Source organism: Anser anser, assembly GCF_964211835.1.
Source record: "Anser anser genome assembly, chromosome: 16".
NCBI lineage: Eukaryota > Metazoa > Chordata > Aves > Anseriformes > Anatidae > Anser > Anser anser.
The window spans coordinates 15,440,058-15,461,716 of record NC_139737.1 but is presented as its reverse complement, the minus strand read 5'-3'; the positions used below and the strand labels follow the sequence as shown (position 1 = coordinate 15,461,716).

Here is a 21,659-nt window from a genome sequence, read left to right as displayed (position 1 = left end):
AGTTAACGTTCCTCAAAATTTAACTGTGCATTGGAGCCTCAAAGAAATCAGCAGGAGGCCACAAGCAGCAATGCAACATCTTAAATCTTCCTAGAGAAATCTAGTTTATATCATTTAGCCTCCTTTAAGCTTGGAAGGGTACCTGTACCTGCCTTGGAGCATGCCTGAAGGTTCAAGCAAATCAAAGAGCTGTTAAAGCACAACACTCCAGGGGAGTTGCCAATTAACACAGGCACATACCTAAGTGACAAGATGTTACATAAAAAGGACAAAAGAAATAATAATCAAGGACTTTAAGCCCTTATCCCCAAGGTTTTTTAGCTGAAGTGTCCAATGACATCAGCAAGTCACATCAGGTTATAGGTCTAAATTACAAAGCACTGATGACTTAAGATTTACACCAGCCCACTAACAACACTCAATGCAATCCTGCAACAAGCACAGGATGGCAATCCACAAAATAGCAACCTCTTCAAAGAGGGGAAAAAAAAAAAGGAAAGATAGGAGTTTTCTTTCACAGAATCTGAGAATTGCAGAACAGTGGAAGGGAAACCCACAGAGGACTTAAAAGCAGTGCAATATCATGAGGATAATGGCTTAGATAAGCGAACTAAAATCTTTATGGTGAGCTTCTCTGAGCCACTCCTGTCTGATTTGACTCCTGCTTTATCCCCAACTTTGCAAGCTTCCAGGCTCCTTTCCCTGATCAACATAATCTTGGCGTTCCCTAACAGGATGGAAGAGAACTGAGTGGTGCCTTCTCAAACTCCTGATGTTCCCTGACTGGTTTTTTGTTTCCCTAAGCCAAACTCTCTTGTAGTACCATTTTTCACTTCAGTTTTCACATCCTTATTTCTAAACTAAGAGTGCTTGTTAATGGACACAAAGTGCCCCATTCAGCACTGCCCACTTGCAGAGCTTCATACAAGCCATATGCTTTACAAAGGTAAAAACATTACAACTAGGTGACAGGGGAGAACAGAAGTCTAACTCTTAGTTTAACAGTCAGCCATGGGTAAGCTGAGTTACTGTTTTCTCTTTCTCAGCATTGAGGACTACAGTAACTGGCAACCAACTAATGCAAAAGACAGTCAAAGTGCACAAGGAACCCCAGTCTATCACAGGGACTAGTCATCTTGACAAGCCAATGAACTTTAGGACAAGCGGCCATCTTCGGGACCAAAACAGAAATAAACGTACCTACTACCAGGCAGTAACTGCTCTCCAGTATGCCAAAATGGATGCCTCAGCACCCATTTACACTTTGTGCCCCAGAGGGATCACCCTGTAGTGTATTGTTGAGGAACTAACTAGTTCTGAACAACCCCATGAAGTCTGGTGTTAGCCTTGACTTACACCTTGCAAAGTCGTGCCCTGCACCTCTGCGTGCAGAAGGCACTGCTTTCACAGAATCACGAATTGCAGGGGTTGGAAGGGACCTCTAGAGATCAGCAGGTCCAATTCCCCTGCCAAAGCAGGTTCCTTAGAGCAGGCTGCCCAGGTAGGCATCCAGACGGGCCTTGAATGTCCCCCAGAGAAGGAGACTCCACAACCTCCCTGGGCAGCCTGTCCCAGTGCTCCGTCACCCTCACTGTGAGGAAATTCTTTCGCATGTTGGTGCGGAACTTCCTGTGCTCTATCTTGTGGCCATTACCCCTTGTCCTGTCCTCACAGACCAATGAAAAGAGGTTGGCCAAATCCCTCTGTCTCCCACACCTCAGGTATTTATACACATTGATAAGATCCCCCCTCAGTCTTCTCCAGCCTAAACAGACCCAGGTCTCTCAGCCTTTCCTCATAGGGAAGATGCTCCAGGCCCCGTATCATCTTTGTGGCCCTCCGCTGGACTCTTTCCAGGAGATCCCTGTCTTTTTTGTACCGGGGAGCCCAGAACTGGACACAGTACTCCAGGTGAGGCCTGACCAGGGCAGAGTAGAGGGGGAGGATCACCTCCCTTGACCTGCTGGCCACGCTCCTTTTAATACGCGCCAGGATCCCATTGGCCTTGTTGATAACCAGGGCACACTGCTGGCTCACGGCCAACCTGTCGCCCACCAGGACCCCCAGGTCCTTCTCCGCAGAGCTCCTCTCCAGCAGGTCGCCCCCCAGCCTGTACCGATACATGTGGTTGTTCCTTCCCAGGTGCAGGACTCTACACTTGCAGCTCTCCCCTTATGAACTGCAAGAAGTCAGCTCTTTGAGGAACGTGATCAAATCTTAACTGAAATTTTGGGACTTTTTCAAAAACGTCTAGAAACAGAAATAAATTGTAATCCACACAGCCTGCACAATCAGATAAAATTCACTTAGAACACCATACGGGGGTAAAAGTAGTATCTATTGGTACGACAACAACCAAGACCCTGGTTTTATTCTGCTATGAAGTCATATCCATGGATACAGACTAACACTGCATGTGTGTACAGAATTCCAAATATAGCTTTCCATGCAGTTTTAAGTTGAGACTCTTACTCACAAGTTTATTGCTGAAAGCCCAATTCAGACAAGTGTTTACTAAAACAGCACTTTAACTGGTTGAAGCTGGAGCTTCACTAAAGTATTAAAAGCACAGCTTAAAATACAACTAAATGCAAAGTTAGCATCAGAGTTCAGTTTTCTATGAATTAGATGTAAACCAACATTACTATGCAGCAGAACAGCAGACTACAACATTACAGAATCCCTGCAGATTATGCATCAACAGAACTAAGACTGTTAGTCAACAGTGGAAGATAAAATGTGGGCATGAAGTACATGGAACAGAACACCAACGCATGTTTGGAGACAGAGCTGCGCTTTTGAGATGAGTGAATCATAAAATATTTTCTGTTATGCAATGCTACATCTAGTGAACTAAAAATAGCTGAAGAAAAAACGTGGGAAATACACAGAACTTGTATTGCAGCTTTATTTCCCACAGGTTTAACAAGTAGCTGCATAACCTAGAAAAATCCATCCGCACTTGCTTTTTTTAAACAAGTAACTAAAAAGCAAGTTTTCACCAGGTTAAATAAACCCTTGCAGAAAGGCATACCACTGAATGTTTCACAATGCAGCAGTTTTAACACATTTTCAAACTTTCATACAAATGATTACTGAAGTCTAAGGAGAGCTGAGAAAAGGTGACCAATTCCCCCGCTCCTCAATCAATCAATCAAGTTTTCTCCTCGAAGAGGATGAGATTTGTCCCACCAAGACTTCACACCACAAAGACCCCATCATTAAGGGTTCTGAGGCTCTCCTCACTATTTAAGGCCTCATGCCACAGCCTATCCTCTCCTACAGCCCCCCAGTCCTCCTGTTCCAATCAATGCCCAGTGTGGTTTGGTACTGCTGTCCTTGAGACTCACTATGGGGGAAGGAGACTGCAGCCTGCCCCTGGCTCATCACGTCACCATGGCCAGGGGAGCATCACCTCAGCTCCGGAGAGCAGGAGATGCAGAACTCAAGGAGCCACCTCAAACATAGCAACACGCAGACACTGCTCAGCAGTAACAAGCACCTAGTAAGCTTGGTGATGACTGTCACTACACGTACAGATTATAATACTACACAATTGTAATATTAATGATTCATTCCTCACACGACATGATGAAGTCAGTGATGAAGACTGATATACACACACAAAGAAAAGTGCTGATTATCAGAGAAATGCTCAGATCATATAGTAACAAGAACCAATTTAGATCTTCACTTGCAGAATGAAGACATATGTGCCTGAACACGTGTGTACAGTTGTGTGTATACACATGTATATATATATATATTTACAACAGGGGCTTTCAAACTTAGGATCTTATCCCGCTTTACAAGTCTTAGTCTACTGTGTCAAGAATAGATCATAGATCATCTATGACACCAACTGTTTACTGAGGGAAACTGAAATGGGAAAACATACTATATACATTTAAATAAAATCTGTATATTTATGTATATTTATTTCTGTGGGATTTCTCATACCTGGAAGTAAGGGCACAGATGACCTTGCTCCACTGCTCAACTACTGCAGGGTGATGTCGCCAGTTGGCCACCATCTCTTTGGCAGTTTTCCAGTAAGGTGGTGTTGGGAAGCATCGTGTACAAGCCAGTAACCACACCTCGAAGAGCACGCCAATTAATTTTTCAGCCAGACTTTCAGCAATGCCACCTTATAGCAGAAACAAAGCATACCTTTAGTGAGTACTCAATCTAAATAACTTCAGACATCTCTCCAAAGAATATTTCAGTCTTAAAGGACTCTCACAAATGTCATGATTACATTTCACACATTTAGATTTCAGTTTAAGCAATAACTGCATAAAGATTGAGTTTTGTATCATATTTTTCGACATTTTTCACTTAAGAGTGATTTCTGATGACTTCCTGCAGTCAATTAACTTTCTTCTTTTTTTTTCTTTTTTTTTTAAAGACCAAAAATAACGCACAGAACCCAGCCATATGTATGTGTCACTAAGATATACCGGGAATTCAGCTACCGATCTTAGGCTGTCTTCCATCACAAAGAATATTTGATATAATTTATTTATTTTAAAATGGGTATAAACTGATAATGATTTTTCCAGTAGTCAGGCCAAACTAGAAGGCACATACAGGTTTCAGTGACACAAACAGGGAACGATGCTACCTGAAACTCTTCACTCTGCGTGTGTACAGAGTCTGTTGTTCTGCAACAATACATTTCAGAGGACTGAGAAAGCATTCAATCTTTTCTGACAACACTTTATTTCAGGGTAGCGTAGCAGAATTACGAGAGCTATTGCACTCTAAGAGCTTTTAACAGGTTTCCCCCCATTCCCCTGGCAGGTCAGCATCCAGCAGAGCCAAAGCTTTGTTCAGTAATTGAACCAAATGAAAGTTTAACACAAACCTTGCACAGTTGGAGCTGCTAGAAGAGTGTCATTAATCTGAAGAAGAAATAACAACAAAACCTCCCAGGTTTCTCTTGCCATAATTGTTGATTCACGAGCCAGTTTCTGGACAGCTTTCAAAACCTGCAAGCACAATCTAATCTGACTAGATCCTGGGTCTGGCCTGCAAAAGAAGAAAGCGCTACTTGAGTCCCCAAGCAGGAAGTGAAGGGCTCTGCACAGCAATGTGTACAGTAACCTGAACTTTGAGGAATTACAAGCAGAAACATCAACATTATTGAATTCGAGCCAAGAACATATAACTCTGCATCGCAACCATGTCTCTGAGCATCCTAACGCTGCCTTACTGAGAACAAGATGTACCATAACACTTTCCTCTACGTGGCATGGAATTCACCAACACAAAGCGAACATTTTAACCGGACAAGTATAATCCATTATATTAATTGAATCTATCTTAGAACAAACAACGTTAATGTTGTTGGGACATCACTAATTGTTCCATAAGCAAGTCAGGCGAGTGTGTTGGAATTAGACGAAAACATTAGCAAACTGATTTAACCTCTTCCTAGTATACCTCTTGCTTGCAAACAGAACCAACTGTTGCCTCCAATTCCTTATGTTTAAGAAAAAATGCTAAAGAGGGTTATTAAATAGGCAAAATACACCAAAGGAAGAAGGGATAAGGAGAGAAGTTGTCAGTGTCATTTTTCCTTACTGTAACAACCAGTTACACATTGCCACTGCTGAGTGACATGAAGCATTGCACAAGTAGCAGACTCTCTTCCAACCTGTTAGTTTATACAATGCAAAAAACTAAAAAAAACTGGGTAAAGAATAGTAATATGAAGTGCTCCTGAAAATGTCTGAGGACAACAGTAAACAAAGCAGAGCAAGCCTAAATGTTTAAGGAGTGAAAGAGATTACAGATTAAATTGTGCAATATATGCAAGCCATTTTTCAAGTTGTATACTTGAAACTTCAAGCTGTAAGCTTAAGCCCTCCTACCACTTGCTGAAAAAAAATCATAAAGATATTACCATCCAGACTACTAAGTAGCATTACTAGAGTCCAGCCAAACACTTTCAATGTGGTATAAGCCACAAGTCACATTGCACAGTAAGCGTTTCATGAACATGCTGATCCACTAGATAAAAATCTGATTTTCTTAGAGATTAGTAGCTCACATTGAGATCATTCATAGACAGATGCTTTTTAAAAATATAATCAACTCTTATCTTTATAGAATAATGTTGTATTACAGTACTGGAAACAAGATTACAAAGAGACAAGATAATATCTAAAGCAAAATTTCAGACTACTAGTTGCAGTTCAGGACTTCAGTGGGTTGTTCTACTGCAGTGCTTATCCTACCAGATCATTTCACAAAGCTCGGGACAAGCAAGTCCTGCCTTGGTTATAGCACTATTCTCCCAAGCAACAACAGAGCTCAAAGAATATCCTTATTTTGCTGTTCTTGAAGTTTCAAAATCTGTCTCAAGACTTGATTCCCTAAGAATCAAGCAAGCTTATGTAAAGGGACTGACATATAGGAACTCCATGTGACTAATGGGATACTTCTGAGCTAATCTGAGGCAACTCTTAAGTCCCCATCCATCTATCAGTTCCTCTTTTCCACAAAATCAACTGAATGGCAAGCTTTTTTGGCAGCATTTTGCAGACTCACATCTGAAGATTTCCCCAGGACCTGTCCTTTTGGTTCCCACACCCGTACCCAACAAGAATCGCTCCCATGATTTCATATGTAAGTTAGAAGTTACCAAAAAGTCACATGCCCCATGGTCTCTCAAGAGTTTCCAGACATCTTAGTTGGACAGAAAACACCAGTGCCATGTCTATGCTCCACGGTGAGGGAAAAGTTTTCATATTTTCTTTCCATGTTTCAAACAAAAGTTGGCAGTTTCAGAATTTTATCTGACACTAATAACTAATTCCTGAATATCATAGTGTTTGTTAGACATGGGCAGCCTTGGAGTTGCTTGGGGAATACTCAACTACATCATGAAAAGAAGCCCTCATTTCTGCAGGTGTGGACAGAACATCAGTGCTGGAGGGAAGGATGCAACCACCCTTTCTCTACTCAGTCTGGCAGATAGAAGAAAAGGAAACAACTTGCTCACCTTTCATCATTCTTAATTTTTTAGCATCATGCTATTTCAAGGACTGTGCACATGAACAGTTGATTTCCTTGAGCTTTCAAACTAGAATTGCTTACACATATCTGTTTTGTATTTGCTGGATATATATTCCTGAAATGGTATTTAAGTTGAACCACCAACTTAAGGTTCACTTACTACACCTGAACTGTGCTTCTGCAGAGTCTCAAACTCCCACCACAACTCTACTTGCACCACTTTTACGGCAGCCAAGCATCCTCATTGGTTCCAGGATACCAGGTTAAGGAAGGAAGCTACTTTAATCACAAACCTGTATAGGAAATAGGCTTTTAATTAAGGCTTGGTATCTCCCCACAAGATCAGGCTACTTCCAGGAGACAGTTCAATGCAGGTTGCTACAAGAGCTCCTGAGTAAGCATTCTACAGGCACCCACCAGCACCAGCCACCTGCATTCAGTAGGTAAATCCAGGAAGTATTCTCCTTTTCCCCTGTACTGACAAAGGACAGCAAGCTTATTCTTTCTCTCAAGCAAGGCGCACACAACTCAATGCTGTATTTAATCTTAATTATAACATGCTTGCCTGTTGCTGGAATGAATTCTGAACACAGCTCCTCGGAAGAGAAACCTGAAGAATTTTTTCTTAAAATGGAGTAGGAACTTGAACATGAAGTGTTGCCAACATCAGCCACAAAAAAAAAAAAAAGTGTTTCATTTACATATTGGGGCTCTTCGAAGAAGAGAAGAGCTGTTACACTTCATGGTGTGTACGTAGGCACACAGGTCTACAGTCACCCTGCATCCGTAGGGTAACTCTTTCATTCAACAGCCAGCATGTGCAGCCTGCCTCAGCCTCCATCAATGAGGTTGGAGCAGAAGGGTAGAACGGCAGTAGTGCCAACAGCACACAGGAGACAAAACAGCCAGTAACAAGGCCTCTGGTGCAAAGCAAGGCAAGGGATCACAGTAAGAACTACTTAGTGGGCACGGGAAGAGTGCATTCTCCACTGTGCCGAGGGAATAAGGATTCCCAGCAAGGCAAGGGATCACAGTAAGAACTACTTAGTGGGCACGGGAAGAGTGCATTCTCCACTGTGCCGAGGGAATAAGGATTCCCAGCAAGGCAAGGGATCACAGTAAGAACTACTTAGTGGGCACGGGAAGAGTGCATTCTCCACTGTGCCGAGGGAATAAGGATTCCCAGCAAGGCAAGGGATCACAGTAAGAACTACTTAGTGGGCACGGGAAGAGTGCATTCTCCACTGTGCCGAGGGAATAAGGATTCTCAGAGAGCATACTTCATTCTGTATCTGTTAGAGAGCTGTATTAGATCTAGCAGGACAGACTTTCTTTAACAATTTTCACATTTATCAGTGGCCAGTGTTTTTGACATTCTAGACATGTAGATGTAACTTTTGAAAGAGCTCTGCTTTCACTGGAGACTATCTGGAACTTCTACCTCCATGTTTAGACTTCATTGTACTGCAGCTTTATACTGGTAGGTAGCCAAGTGACCTCTTGATACCATTACTGTATTGTAAAATATTCATTATTTTTAGTTATGATGACCTAGTGCTTGAAATGAAAGCATACCTCGTGTCTGCATCAAGTGACTTCTTAAGAAACAAAAATTTTCAGCCTCATCATGCATCAGTACCTCATTGGTACGTTATCAGGCATGTAAGGAGTTACATGAGACTGAGCCCAAAGAACTGACACACACCATAAAAGGGCTTTTAAGATTATTCATATCCAGCGGAGATTTTTAAGAGTTCTCTTCCATTTTCCTTGCAGCTAAAAAAATTTAAAGGAAAGTAAATTTAATCTGTATACCACTTTTCTGGGCCTTCACACTCCTTTATTGAAAAACAATGATTTGAGACTCGTACCATACAGAAAATTTAAGACCTCGGATAAAGGAATCAGCAGTGTAACAAAAAGCCACAAAGATGGGATTGTCTTCAATAGTTAGGTCCATAAAGATACTTAGTCATCTGAAAATAATCATATTAGCTGTAAAATATTTGAGACTCAGGCAGAAATGCATTCAGTGCTGAGGCTTGAAACTGAAGGTGGAAAGACAGCAGCAAGGAGGTATCGCTATTTCTGTTCTTCTTGGCCACACGTTCTTGTTTTCGTCTCAGGGCAGGCTACTGTATACTGAATTCTGACTTTATTCTCATGATCAAAGTCCCATGAAAAAACCCAGCTAAGCCTAGTCAAGGCATCAGCCAGGCCTAGGCTAATGGCCAACAGACTAGGAAGGAAGTGGCTGGGTTCATCTGCCTTTCCTTGGCATCTCCAACACAATGACCAAGAAACTGCCAATAGCTAGAGACAGCTTTATGCTGAAGTCTAATCTGAAGAATTGTTTCCTCAAATTTGTTCCCTGATCTTCCGTTAACGGGAATTAAAATGTCATTTTCCACTGCAAGTTAAGAGCAATGAAAATTTCGGTTAGGTTGTAGAATTTGAGACAATCAACAAATAGCAGTGACCTTCTCATCTCAAGTTGCATGAATTACTATTCAAAGCCCTTTATTAACACAACCTTCAGATAAAGTAATCCAAGCACAGAAGAACATTTTGAAGCCACTTGCAGTGATATAGCATTAATACTTCTGTAAAGTAGATGCTCTGGTACTTACAAACCAGTACTAAACATGAAGTAATTTCAGACAACAAGCATTTAAGTACTGTTTCACAGGGCACTGTTATAACATCTTCTTTATCCAACATGTTCAACATCACCAGGTACATTTGAAATAAACTATACACCAAATATGATGTTGAGGGCACCCAAGGTAGCATAACTTTTTGTCTAAAAGCTAGAAGCAAGAGTATCAACATTATCATCTAAGCATGTTTAGTGTAACATCAGGTTGTCAGGTAGCAAGCACTCTTCTGCCGGGTTCTTTGAAAAATACCAGTGAAAGATGGTCAACATAGTTTTGCTCATTCAACAGGCAGCAAGTTGTAGGCATTGAGAAGTTACTAACTACAAGGTGACCACACTTCTGATATGCTTCTGATGGCATGGGATTACCATGATGTGCTCTTCATTATCTCAGTTTTTACACGATACTTACACATGGTCACAGTGATGCTATTTAATCTTTTTCCCCCTCCATTCACGTAATAGAGATTGTTCATGAAGTTCTCAGAACAGCAAACATTTGAGTCTATGAACAATCCATAACTACCTAAACACAGCAGCAACCATAAGACATGTACGGAGTGACATCTTCCTTGTAACTTTGCGACAATAGCAATCTTACATTAATCAGGAGTCCGCATGGCTCATCAGGCTTTTCTGACAGAGGTTACCTGCTTACTATGGGTCCAAATTCCTGTGCCTCTCTCCCACCCCAAACACTACCAGCCTGACACTCACCTCGGTACAAAGAGATTTTGAAGATGTTTGAGAATGCTTTGAACATAAAGGTTTGGTTCCTTAATAACTGGTAAAGGAATGGAGTCCTTAGGTAATACAAGAGCCATGATCCAATCTGTATATACGTCGACACAGTATTTCACAGTATCGCCATCCAGAGGGAGGGTCAGTCCATAACAAACTACCTCCATAGTCCATTTTACCTATGCAAACACAAAACAAAGTTGTTAAAAGTAAGTTTGGGCAAGTAAACAACGATCAGTGCACATTGGCTCTAATGGAACAATGTAACCATAGTTATGCAGTACAGGCATTTCTATCTGACGTAGGCATGAATTAATGACTTAGTGTTTTCATATGGTATCATGACTTTACAAAGAAAGTCTTTAGTCTAAACAGCCTAGAGAACCCTTCAGAACACACAACAAGCTGGACAACTACAAGGTGATGTAACAGAAGACTTTCAAATTCTAGTACATAAATACATATGCTATACCAAGACTTAAAAAAAAAAAAGTCACACAGTTGCTTCAACAATGACAAAGGTAACTCCACAAAGGCTTTAATGTGTTAAGCACTAAATTCAAATTCCACACCCTGCTTCTTTAGCCTGAACTTCCTGGTATAGCAGCTCAGATAAACACCAACACCACACATTGCTCACTACTAGGTCACGAAGTGCACTGTTGCTGTGAACTGGCTGCTAACACAAACATGATGTAGATTACTAACCTAAAAATACAGTACATTTCAAAAAACTTGGACTACTAAAGAAAAAGAGGCTATAGAAAATAATTTATTTAAATGACCACTCTAGCATGAGAAAAATTACGATATCCAAGGAAATGCACTTACTTCTTTGTCTGTTTTTAGTAAACTTTCACTTCCAACTGATGATGTAATTAAAGCTTGCCCAAGAGGACGCACCACTGCATTTGCCACTTCTCTCCCCACATTTTCAGGATAGCTGTGAAGTACACTGGTATTACCCTGATCATTTTGAATGACAAGATGCAAAGATCTCCACTCCGAGTACATAGTGCCTCTATGCTACAAACCAAATAATACCTGTGGGGAGGAGGCAAGAAAGACAATCAGTAGAAATACCTATGAAAACAGTTACCAACACTGAAGTTGTTTGCTACTGTAAATTCAAGGTTAATGAATTTGAAGACCCGTAAGAGATTCTAACAGCTGTTATATAACCTTAATGTTTTTAAGGTAGCTGAGATTTTATTTTTTTTAAACCATTTCCCCCCCCCCCAAAGTTTCAGTTAGGAACTAGTTGCCCATTCAAGACACTAAAATCTTAAGAAGCAGCAGCTTCACCTTACATCTTCAGCTAGTGGCAACCCTGCAGAAAAGGTATTCCTGCTTACAGGACTTCCTTGGCTAAACAGAGAATCACTCCGTATGTATGTATTTAATTCATATAAGCAATGGTTCCCATTCATACCTTATGCCCTTCTTCAGGTGAACAGCACTTAGAAATACATACCAGGAAACTGACAAGAAAGTCTTACTCATCTTGGAAGACAAAATTCGGACTTTTTTTTTTTTATACATTCAATCCTAGAGCATGCAATAATCAAAACTTTCAGCCGTCAGTTTTGAGTAACTGATAATGAAAAGTGCATTTACCCTGAAGCGATGTAAGGCCTGACTGAGCCTTCCTGGATCACTACTTCAAATCCAGTCTCACTTCATCGTTTCACTTTAACTTCACACATTGCTACCAAATCTGTCATACTTGCAGTATAGACTACTATTGCATTTCTAACCCCCGTAAAGTCAATGCACTTGACTTCACGTCGTTCAGCATAAAAAAAAAAAAGCCTTTCTGCCTTGAGAGCAGCGGGCCATGCTGCAGCACCAGCACACACACCCCACCGATTTGTTTTTCAGAAAGCCGCTCCGGGCAGCACAGCGTGTGACGAGCCCAGCAGCTAGCCACAGGCTGCGGTCCAGCCTCAGCAGGCAGCTCTAAGAGATTGGCTCATCAGCGCGGTAGGAAAGCTAAGCCAGCACAAGTTTCCTGTCTGCTGGGACAGTTTTTAAGCCAGATCAAGATCTGATCTCACTCTGGTTAGACAAGGATCTGTACCACACAGAGGAGCCAGGAGAACACACATCCAGGAGAGGTGGCAAGAGCAGGTTTTCATACCTACTCCAAGTAACTTAGAGTTGCTGTTTCAGCAGGTGGTACCGCAGTCGCCTAAGCCATCAGAACTGGGACAGCACTATCTCCCTCTCCCCCCCTCGCACACCAGCTCTGGCATCAGTTACTTGTGCCGGCTGACCACCTGAACAACAGAAAACAAGGAGAGCAGGGCTGGCACAGGAGGGAAGGCAGAAGCATGCCACAGCTCGGATCAGCTCAAGCTGTGATGAGCAGCGCTCTGAGGACCGCTTGCCAGCTATACTTAGCTGGCGCACTTTGGCAACTAGTTAGTTACACAGGGAATGTTTTGAATGCCTCCATTACACGTTTCTTGGCCCAAAACCAAACAAGAAGGCAGGCCTGGAAATGCACCTTCCTAGAAACAAGCCACCATTTAAACAGGTCTGCCAACTGAACTCACTCCCCGAATCCTGACTCACACCTAAAAACCTGCGCAAAAAGCCTGCTAACTCCCTTCTCGGGAAGAGGCAAGGCAAGGCAGCAAGGTCTTGGTTTTCCAAACTGTGTCCTTCCTGGTTTGAGGCAGCAATCACACATGCTCACCTGACAGCAGTTTACTCAGAGCAGGTGCAGCCCGCAGGAAGCATATCCTCAGCATCCTTTGGGCATTTTCCTCCTCTGTGAGCAATGGCAGGGGAATGCCTGTCCCACCACTGTCATGATGCTTCGGCTTAAATGAAAACACTTCCAAGACACTAGCTCTTGGGACACTGAGAAGTCACAACAACAACAAAACCACCAAAGAGGGAAGAGGATCCACAATCCCAGTTACAACCATCATCCTTAGTAATGGCTTCACTTACTGGTTAACTTCTTTAGGTAGGTTTCCCTGTTGCTATCTTTTCCCTTTCTTCAGATCCTATACCCAATGGGCTTCCTCTTCATCTTCCCTCCAGTCCTACCTGAACACCGCCTTAGTCTCCAGCTTGTGCTGGGAGGGAAAGAACGAGGGGTAGAAGTGGAACTGCACCCACCCCACACGCTCTTGCCTTCCCCCATAGCCTGCAGAGAGCCTCCACCAGCGCCGTGGGCCTCCCTTCCCCCAGCTTGGCTGCTCCAAAGGCAAGTGCAAATGCACTCCCCATTTGAAACAGGAGTCCATTATAGGAGCAGGTAACACCATTTGAGAGCCAGTGTTGATTTAAATAAAGTGATTTCAGCTGCTAGCAGCACATGGTTTCCACCAGCATGTGTCAGCTGAAGGAGCTAGCAGCTCCCGCCTGGCAGGAACTTATCAGCCTGCCGATAAGTGCCAGCATGCCCGCCCTGCCTGCCCTTAAACTAGCACAGGGTTCCCAGAAGCATGGAAGTGGTGCACAGCACAAGGAAATTGTAGGCAGCCCCTCTACAGAAGACGAAAGTAAATCATAGGACAGGGAGTCACAAATTCTGAAGCATTTTGAGTAATCCTCATTGTACTGACACGAGGTAATGCGACCACATCCCTTCACGTGCAGCTCCCAGCCATGCCAAAGCAAAAGATGTACAGCTCCTGTGGCTAACCTTCCCAAGTTCTGCGAGATGGAGCGTCTGTAACAAATTTGGGATATGCCACGTCACGTGTACGATGTTTGGCAGCAGCACAGGGGTAACCAAAACCCCTGGTGCCACATACACCCAGCCTCCTGCCTGACTGCCAACACAAATTTAATTCTCAAGAGTGAATTCTATCAATATTAAAGGCTTCCTTTGGTCTTGCAATAAAACAATTTTCTGCTATACTTATCAATATACAAGGAACTATCTCAGATGTAAAATCCTTTTGAGGCAGGATTTCCTAATGCTATTGACGTGCCTCCTACATTTATTTGCAAGGACTAAAAGTTGCTTTTCATTTTAGATCCCACTAACTGCCATTGGAATTAGAAACTGTCATCATCTGTTAGGACCGTGGTATAGCTAAAGCCATCTACAGTTCAGCTTCTTGAAACTGGACCTAAGTTGAAAAATGCCGGTAAGTCTCTTCACCATTACATCTGTTTTCATGTTGAACCTGCGAAAACAGAACACTCCGGCAGCCCTGTAACTTGCTGAAAAAGCTCCATACAGAAGGTACCTAATGCTTCACAGGAAGACGACCACTCCCTCCAAAGAGGATGTGTTTATCAGATTACTTAAACATCTAGACAACTTTGAAAAAAACACAATTTTCACTCCACACAACCAGAGTACCTTGATTTTAATTCCTGTTTTTGCAATGTATTGCATTTCAGTTTCAAAAATAGTACTGACTGGCTCAGGTAACATCAGCCACGTGAAATCTAGGAGAATATTCAAATTCCATACCGACATAGGTACAAAATCACTGAAGACTTTCAGGGTTACAGACTACCTAATTAAGGAGAGGAAGAAAAATAAGCAGAACTATGAAATTCACCAAGCAGCTTTACACACAAGTTTGGAAACTGAACTCATTTATGTTCCTGGAGGCTGCAATAAATAAAATAACCTCAGATCTTTACAGAGACACAGATTTGGAAAGAAATTTCTAGCATTAACAGTAGTGGAACAGCTACAGAGTTAAAATATGTATACTACAGAACTGAACGTACTTCCAATATTCCTTAGAATGCTAAATAATTTGAATATATTACCTCCAGAGCCATTTCAACTCAGGAATTTTCATAGCTATTGTCATATAAACCACCAAAAAAGGCGGTTTCAGCATTTAAGACCAAAGATCCTCAACTCATAAAAACTCCAGAAGTTGGCAAACATGAGTTACTAACAAGCTCATAAAACTAAAAATAAAAAAAAAGATATTTCAGTTTTATTTCTAGTCCCTAAAGCCTTCAGATGAATAGCTGCAGCCAAAATATTTAAACTCCTGGATCAGTAAGATTGGTGAGAATTAACCATCTAAATAACACACCCCCATTCTGCAATTACGTCAAAGGAACATCCTAGAGCCCTGAGCAGCAGTCGAGTTTTCAGAGTATGTGCAGGGCGAGGGTAAAGAACCAACATTTGTGTAGGAAGCAGCTCCTCAGAGGGGGTGCAGGGTGCATTTAGCCCTTCACGCTCAGCAACTTCAGATGTAAAAGATGTTTGCCTACAACAAACACAAAAGGGCTTGGAGCATAAGGACAAACTATCCCCCCAAAATGGAAGCTTCCTGGTTTCATCAGAACCAAAAAGGCAGAGCCTGGGCTGAAAATTCAATGGGAGGAATACTATTAATAGAGTAGAAGCAAAGACCATCAGCAGGGATACCCAAGCAAGACCTCGCTGAAGAGGGCAGAGCCTAACACAAACAAACAGCAATACAGAGGGACTACACCATAAAGTTCTGGGATATTAAATACACTACACAAGTATTTCATGGCAAACAGGGTCCCCCCTCGCCCCAAGTTGACACTGCTGCCCCTCTGCCCTCCAAGTTTCTGCTGGAGGGTACAGAGAGCAGTCCAGGTCTTGGCAAGATGAACACTCAGCACCACTCTCACAGCAAGTCCCCCGGGACTGCAGAAGTGCATGCTCCTCTGGGTAGCTCGCCTTTGGAGCCCACCCAGTAGGTAGGTATGCTGCGTGCCCAGCGCACACTGCACTAACAGACACCGCACAGAGCGGCCAGCAGGCAAAACCGACAAAAGGCCCCCCTGAGAAACTCCAACCCTACAGGCCCTCCTCTGCTGAAAGCCTTTTTTTGTGTGTGTGAAGCTGGCACTTTGTTAAAGAATAAACTTAGATACCTGTCAGGATTACTGTTAAATGAAAAATCTACATTCAAAGCATGAAGCGATCAAGCAGAGGAAGAACAGGAGCTTGTGTCCTCCACCCCCAGGCCAGGTGAGCCATTCAGCCACAGTGCTGCTGAGCCGAAGAGTGGAGCTGTGATGCTCCCCTGGCCCAGGGAAGGTGAATTTGTCCAGCTTTCTCACCTAGCTGCAGCAGAAGTCAGTACACGAAGCTAAGCCAGGAAAGACAGGGTTTCAGACATAAGGCACTGTTTAAACCCCAGAGCTAGAGACTCATCTCCCCCTGCACTCCCTGCTCATTAGGGTCTGAGCTCCCTTTACCACTGTGGTTCCTGGCAACACCCCTGGACACAGCCCTGCCAAAGCAGGAAGCCCAGGCACCTGGGGTGAAGAAGGTTGCCTAAAACCTGGGTACTGTCACATCTGCAGATTAACGAAGCCATAAGAAAGCAAAACCATCAGTCAGTTTGGTGACTTTTGGCTATTTTAATCTGCTGTCAAGGTTCATTACTCAGACATTGCTACTGATTTGCTTCATGCTATCACCCCATCTGTAAGAGCTGGGGTGAGAAAGCAGTCTCTCAGGTAGGCCATCTGAGAATTTAAGGAGTTCTCACAGCCCTCACTGGTGCCACAAACTGCTTAGGGAACTCTTCCGCAGAAGTGTATTTCCTTGACCCAGCCCCAGAACAGTTTTCATTCAGTGCTTTATTTCACATTTGGGCTTCTTCCCCGGTGCAGTTCCTTGGGCAGCCCTACCAACCGCGAGGGCACAGCGAGGAAGGGGCTTCCCAAAGCCGATGCTCCCCTTAGCCGGGGCTGTGAGCCTGCTGCCGGGCTTTAGCGGCTGCTCACCTCCTCCTAAAGACCAACCTGATCCTGATCCCCTGCCCACCGGCCCTGAGCACCGGAGGAGACACGAGGTAACTGAGGGGAAACACAGCCAGCACACAGCTCGCGGGGACCGCACCGGGCCCCCCCAACCCCCCGCACTACCTGCGGGAGGCCCGGGTAAAACCCGAGACACAAAACTTCTCCCCCCCGCGGGACCGGAGCTCCCCCCCCAACCCGCCCGGCCCCGCTCGGCCCTTCCCGGGGCCGGAACGCCGCCCTCGGCCGGCCGCCGGGGCAAGGGCCAGGGCCGCGGGGGCTCCGCCGCCCGTCCCCTCCCGCCGCGCCCAGGCCCGCGCCCGTGGCGGAGCCGCCGGGAGCCCCGCGGCCACCGGGAGCTCGGCGCCGCCTCCGGAGCCGCCGCCGCCACCACAGGCCCCGGCGCGGGGTGGGGGGGAGGGAGGGGAAGCGGCCGGGCGCGGGCAGCGCCGCCGCGGGAGGGCCCGGGGCCGCCTCACCTGCGCCGAGGGGCCCGGCGGGCATGTCGGGCCTGCGCGGGGCCGGCCGCTGCGCCCTCAGGCCGCGGGCTCCATGGTGCCCGCGGCGGCCGAGGCGACCCAGGGCAGACACCGCCGCGCCGCAGCTGCGCTCCGCTCCCCGCGGCCGCTTCCGGCAGCGCCACAAAGCGCACGGCGAACGGCCGGGCCCCGCCGCAGCGCGCACGCGCGCGGCCCCCCCGCCCCGCAGCGCCCCCACCCCAGCGCGCGGGCAGCGCCGAATAAGTCGCGGGGAAGCGCTGCGCGCCTGCGCAGTCCGGCGCGGCGGCGCCTCCACCGCCCTCTTCCTCTTAAAGGGGCAGCGCCGGCGGCCGCCCGCCCCGAGACCGCCGGGAGAGGTGCCCCGGGCCCCGTGCCTCGGGCTGGCGGCGGCGGCGGGCTCGGCCCCATGCCCGTCCCCGCAGCACGGGGCCCCGCGGGGCGGCAGCGCTGGGAGCTCGGCCCTGCTCCGCACGCAACCCGCAGCGGCCCGCCCCGCAGCCGCTGCCCGCAGGCACCTCCTGCCTGTAGCACCCGGCTACCTGCGCTGCTCCTCGTTCGGCGCGGCAGGGAAGTGCCAGCCAAACCACCCCGCAGCCTGCCGACAGATTTTTAAGCCCTTCCGTCGCCTCCTGCTGAAGGAACGGCATTTGTCACGACGCGAAATGTGCCCGCTGTCCTGCGGCAAGAGCTCTGTCCCGTGTGCTTCCGTGCACGAGTGGCTGCCTGACAGGGAGCGGCGAGAGCTTTCGCAGCGAAGATCTGTTCGGTGCTTTCACCGTAAGCCTCCGTACCACCCATTTGTTCCACCCCCAAGGGGTGCAGTCCTTCACAGGAGCATGATTCTCCGGTATTTGGTGCAAAAAAAGCAGCGCTCTGGAGGGCTGCTGCACCAGTACACGCAGCAGGGGCTGGGGAGGCTGGGTCTGATGCCCCAGCAGCGGGACACAGAACCAAACGGCCCATGCAGGGACACTGCACAACCAAACCCAGCATGCCGACCTGGCTGCTGGATCGCTGCCCCCATCCCAGAAGGCAGTCACAAACTCTCTGCTTGCTGAGCCCTTCTTTCTCTTGCCCCCCCGCCTGCTCCACCAGATGCGCAAACGCTCCTGCCATTCCCCTGCACTAAGCTTGACAGCAGTGGAGAAAGGAGAACTCAGAATTTATCCACAGCAGCCCCTGGCAAGGTGCCTTTCTGTTCTCTTCTCTTGCACTCAACACATGTTTTCCAAAGGACTGATAATGTCTTTGGGCTGTGTGCTGCTCCCTCTGCTTTAGCTCTCCAGGTCAGTGCAGTTTGCCATGTTTGGATTTTCTGCCTCTTACTGCAGGATTCATGCACTTTACTGTTTTCATGTTATCCCTATTAGTGTGCAAAAAAAGTTACCATTGCTTTCTTTTCTTTCCCGGCTAGCAAGTCTCCATCTGTATAGATGCAGGATTCAGATTCACTCTCCAAAGCAAAAGCATGAGTTAACCCTGCTGTGTGTTAACCCTGGTGGGCAGGTGAGTCCCACACAGGCACTCACTCGCTTCCCCCTCCATGGGAAGGGGGAAGAGAATTAGAAAGGCAAAAGCTAGAAAACTCATGGGTTGAGATATAGACAGTACAATAAGTAAAAAGAGGAAATAAAACAAAGCAAAACAAACAAAAAGAAAGAAAAAACACATGATGTAAAATGCAATTGCACACCACTGGCTGGCCAGTGCCCAGCCAGTCTCCAAGCACTGGCAGCCCTGCAAAACTTCCCCACCGGTTTTCACGCTGAACACGGCATCGCATGATCTGGAATATGGGTCGGCTGGAGCCAGCTGTCCTGGCTGTGTCCCCTCCCAGCAAGAAGAACACTGTGCACCCCCAGCATGCTCGCTAGCAAGACGGCATGAGAAACAGCAAAGACCTTGACTCTGTGTAAGCACTGTTCAGCAACAGCTACATCTATGCATTATCAACACTGGTTTCATCACAAATCCAGACCACAGCACCATAGGAGCTCCTGTGAAGAAAATTAACTCTATCACAGCCAAAAACAGTGCAGGCACGGTGGGACTGTTGTTGGAGCACTTGGGAATATCTCCATCCTGGGTGCCTGTAGTGATGCTGACCGGATGACCATTGCCCATGGAAAGGGTCAGTGCAGGTGTAGGAGGAACTTCCCAGCTAATTGCACCAGGGTCACATGAAGGCAGCTCCCACTGGGCACCCGGTGATGACACCACCAGTGTGTCCTTGTTGTTATTGTGAAGTGCAGTAGCATGTTTTCACTAAACATCCTTTAGCTCAGTTGCAGGAATGATGGATGCAGCTGTGTTCTCCTGGGAAAACCCCGTAGCAACCCTAAAGACCACAGTGCTGGTGAACCCCTCCTCAGGCAGAACCTGAGCACCCTGCCACGTACTGTCTCGAGGTCCATGCGATGCTGCTGAGGGTGGAAAGGCCTTGCAGAGAGATCTGGACAGATTGGAGAGCTGGGCGATCACCAACCGCATGAAGTTTAATGAAAGCAAGTGCCGGGTCCTGCACCTGGGAGGGGGCAACCCTGGCTGTACGTACAGACTGGGCGACGAGACGCTGGAGAGCAGCCCCGCAGAGAGGGATCTGGGGGCTGTGGTTGACAGCAAGTTGAATATGAGCCAGCAGTGTGCCCTGGCAGCCAGGAGGGCCAACCGTATCCTGGGGTGCATCAAGCACGGCATTGCTGGGTGGTCGAGGGAAGTGATTGTCCCGCTCTGCTCTGCGCTGGTGCGGCCTCACCTCGAGTACTGTGTGCAGTTCTGGGCACCGCAGTACAAAAAGGATGTAAAACTGTTGGAGAGTGTCCAGAGGAGGGCCATGAAGATGGTGAAGGGCCTAGAGGGGAAGATGTATGAGGAGTGGCTGAGGTCACTTGGCCTGTTCAGCCTGGAGAAGAGGAGGCTGAGGGGAGACCTCATCACGGCCTACAGCTTCCTCACGAGGGGGACTGGAGGGGCAGGCGCTGATCTCTTCTCTTTAGTGACCAGTGATAGGACCCGAGGGAATGGTGTCAAGCTAAGGCAGGGGAGGTTTAGGCTACACATCAGGAAGAGGTTCTTCACTGAGAGGGTGGTGGCCCACTGGAACAGGCTCCCCAGGGAAGGGGTCACTGCACCAAGCCTGTTGGAGTTTAAGAAGCATTTGGACACTGCACTTAGTCACATGGTCTAAAATTTTGGGTAGACCTGTGTGGTGCCAGGAGTTGGACTCGATGATCCTTACGGGTCCCTTCCAACTCAGAATATTCTATGATTCTATGATTCTGTGATTCTATGCTGCACAACTTGAGGTTTTCAGCATCTGAAGGAATGTAAGATTATTCTTTTTTTTTCTTTCTCATGTTATCTCCAGCTGTTTTAATTTAATGGTATTCTAATCAACACCTTGCAGACTCTGAGTGCCTTTCTCAGGGGATCCATAATAAGCAATAGCCCCTGGACTTTACATTTGGTGTTGTTGGCAGGATCCCAGCAGTGAATAGCAGGCCTGGAGGGCAGCAGGGCATGGAGCCGCTGCAAGGAAAGCTGCTGAGAACTGAGACACTCACCGAAGGAGTGAGTGCTGGGATGAGGGCCTCTGCGATTCAGTTGCTGAGGAGGGGACAGAGGTCTTTGGGGGTAAATTCAGCGACAGTATTGCTGCCTGGCCGTTAGTGATTAACATAGGAAAGGGGCCCACTGGGACACCCCCGCACATCCCAGTTCTCAGGTAAATTTGGCAGGGACATACTGGCAAAAGCTGGCATGGTGGCTGTTGTCACTGTGGGACCTTGGGGAGGTGGTGTCTGCTTGAACAGATGTATAATGTATAATGTTAATGTATTTCAGAGCTGTCTCTCGCTGAGAGCCATACAATCGCAACATCCCTTGTCTTTTGATTGGGATGGCAACCTGAGAAAAATAAAGAAAAATACAGAAGAAAAGTCAGCTGAGGCTTGTCCATGCTTAGGGGAGCTCACTGCACAGCAAAGCATGTGCTCACACAACTTTGCAAG

At 46.3% G+C, this 21,659-nt stretch overlaps 1 protein-coding gene across 1 annotated transcript in view; it reads right to left on the bottom strand.

The window, feature by feature from the left end:
- Positions 1 to 17,847, bottom strand: part of RALGAPB (Ral GTPase activating protein non-catalytic subunit beta) — a 69,124-nt gene extending 51,277 nt beyond the window's left edge. The window contains exons 1-5 of the mRNA XM_083801358.1: positions 17,629 to 17,847; positions 11,255 to 11,467; positions 10,400 to 10,602; positions 4,868 to 5,031; positions 3,961 to 4,147 (exon numbers count right to left, since the gene is read on the bottom strand). Of these exons, the coding sequence (XP_083657484.1) occupies positions 3,961 to 4,147; positions 4,868 to 5,031; positions 10,400 to 10,602; positions 11,255 to 11,437 (737 nt within the window). The 5' untranslated portion in view covers positions 11,438 to 11,467; positions 17,629 to 17,847. The remainder of the gene's footprint in view (positions 1 to 3,960; positions 4,148 to 4,867; positions 5,032 to 10,399; positions 10,603 to 11,254; positions 11,468 to 17,628) is intronic.
- Positions 17,848 to 21,659: the final 3,812 nt, after the last annotated feature.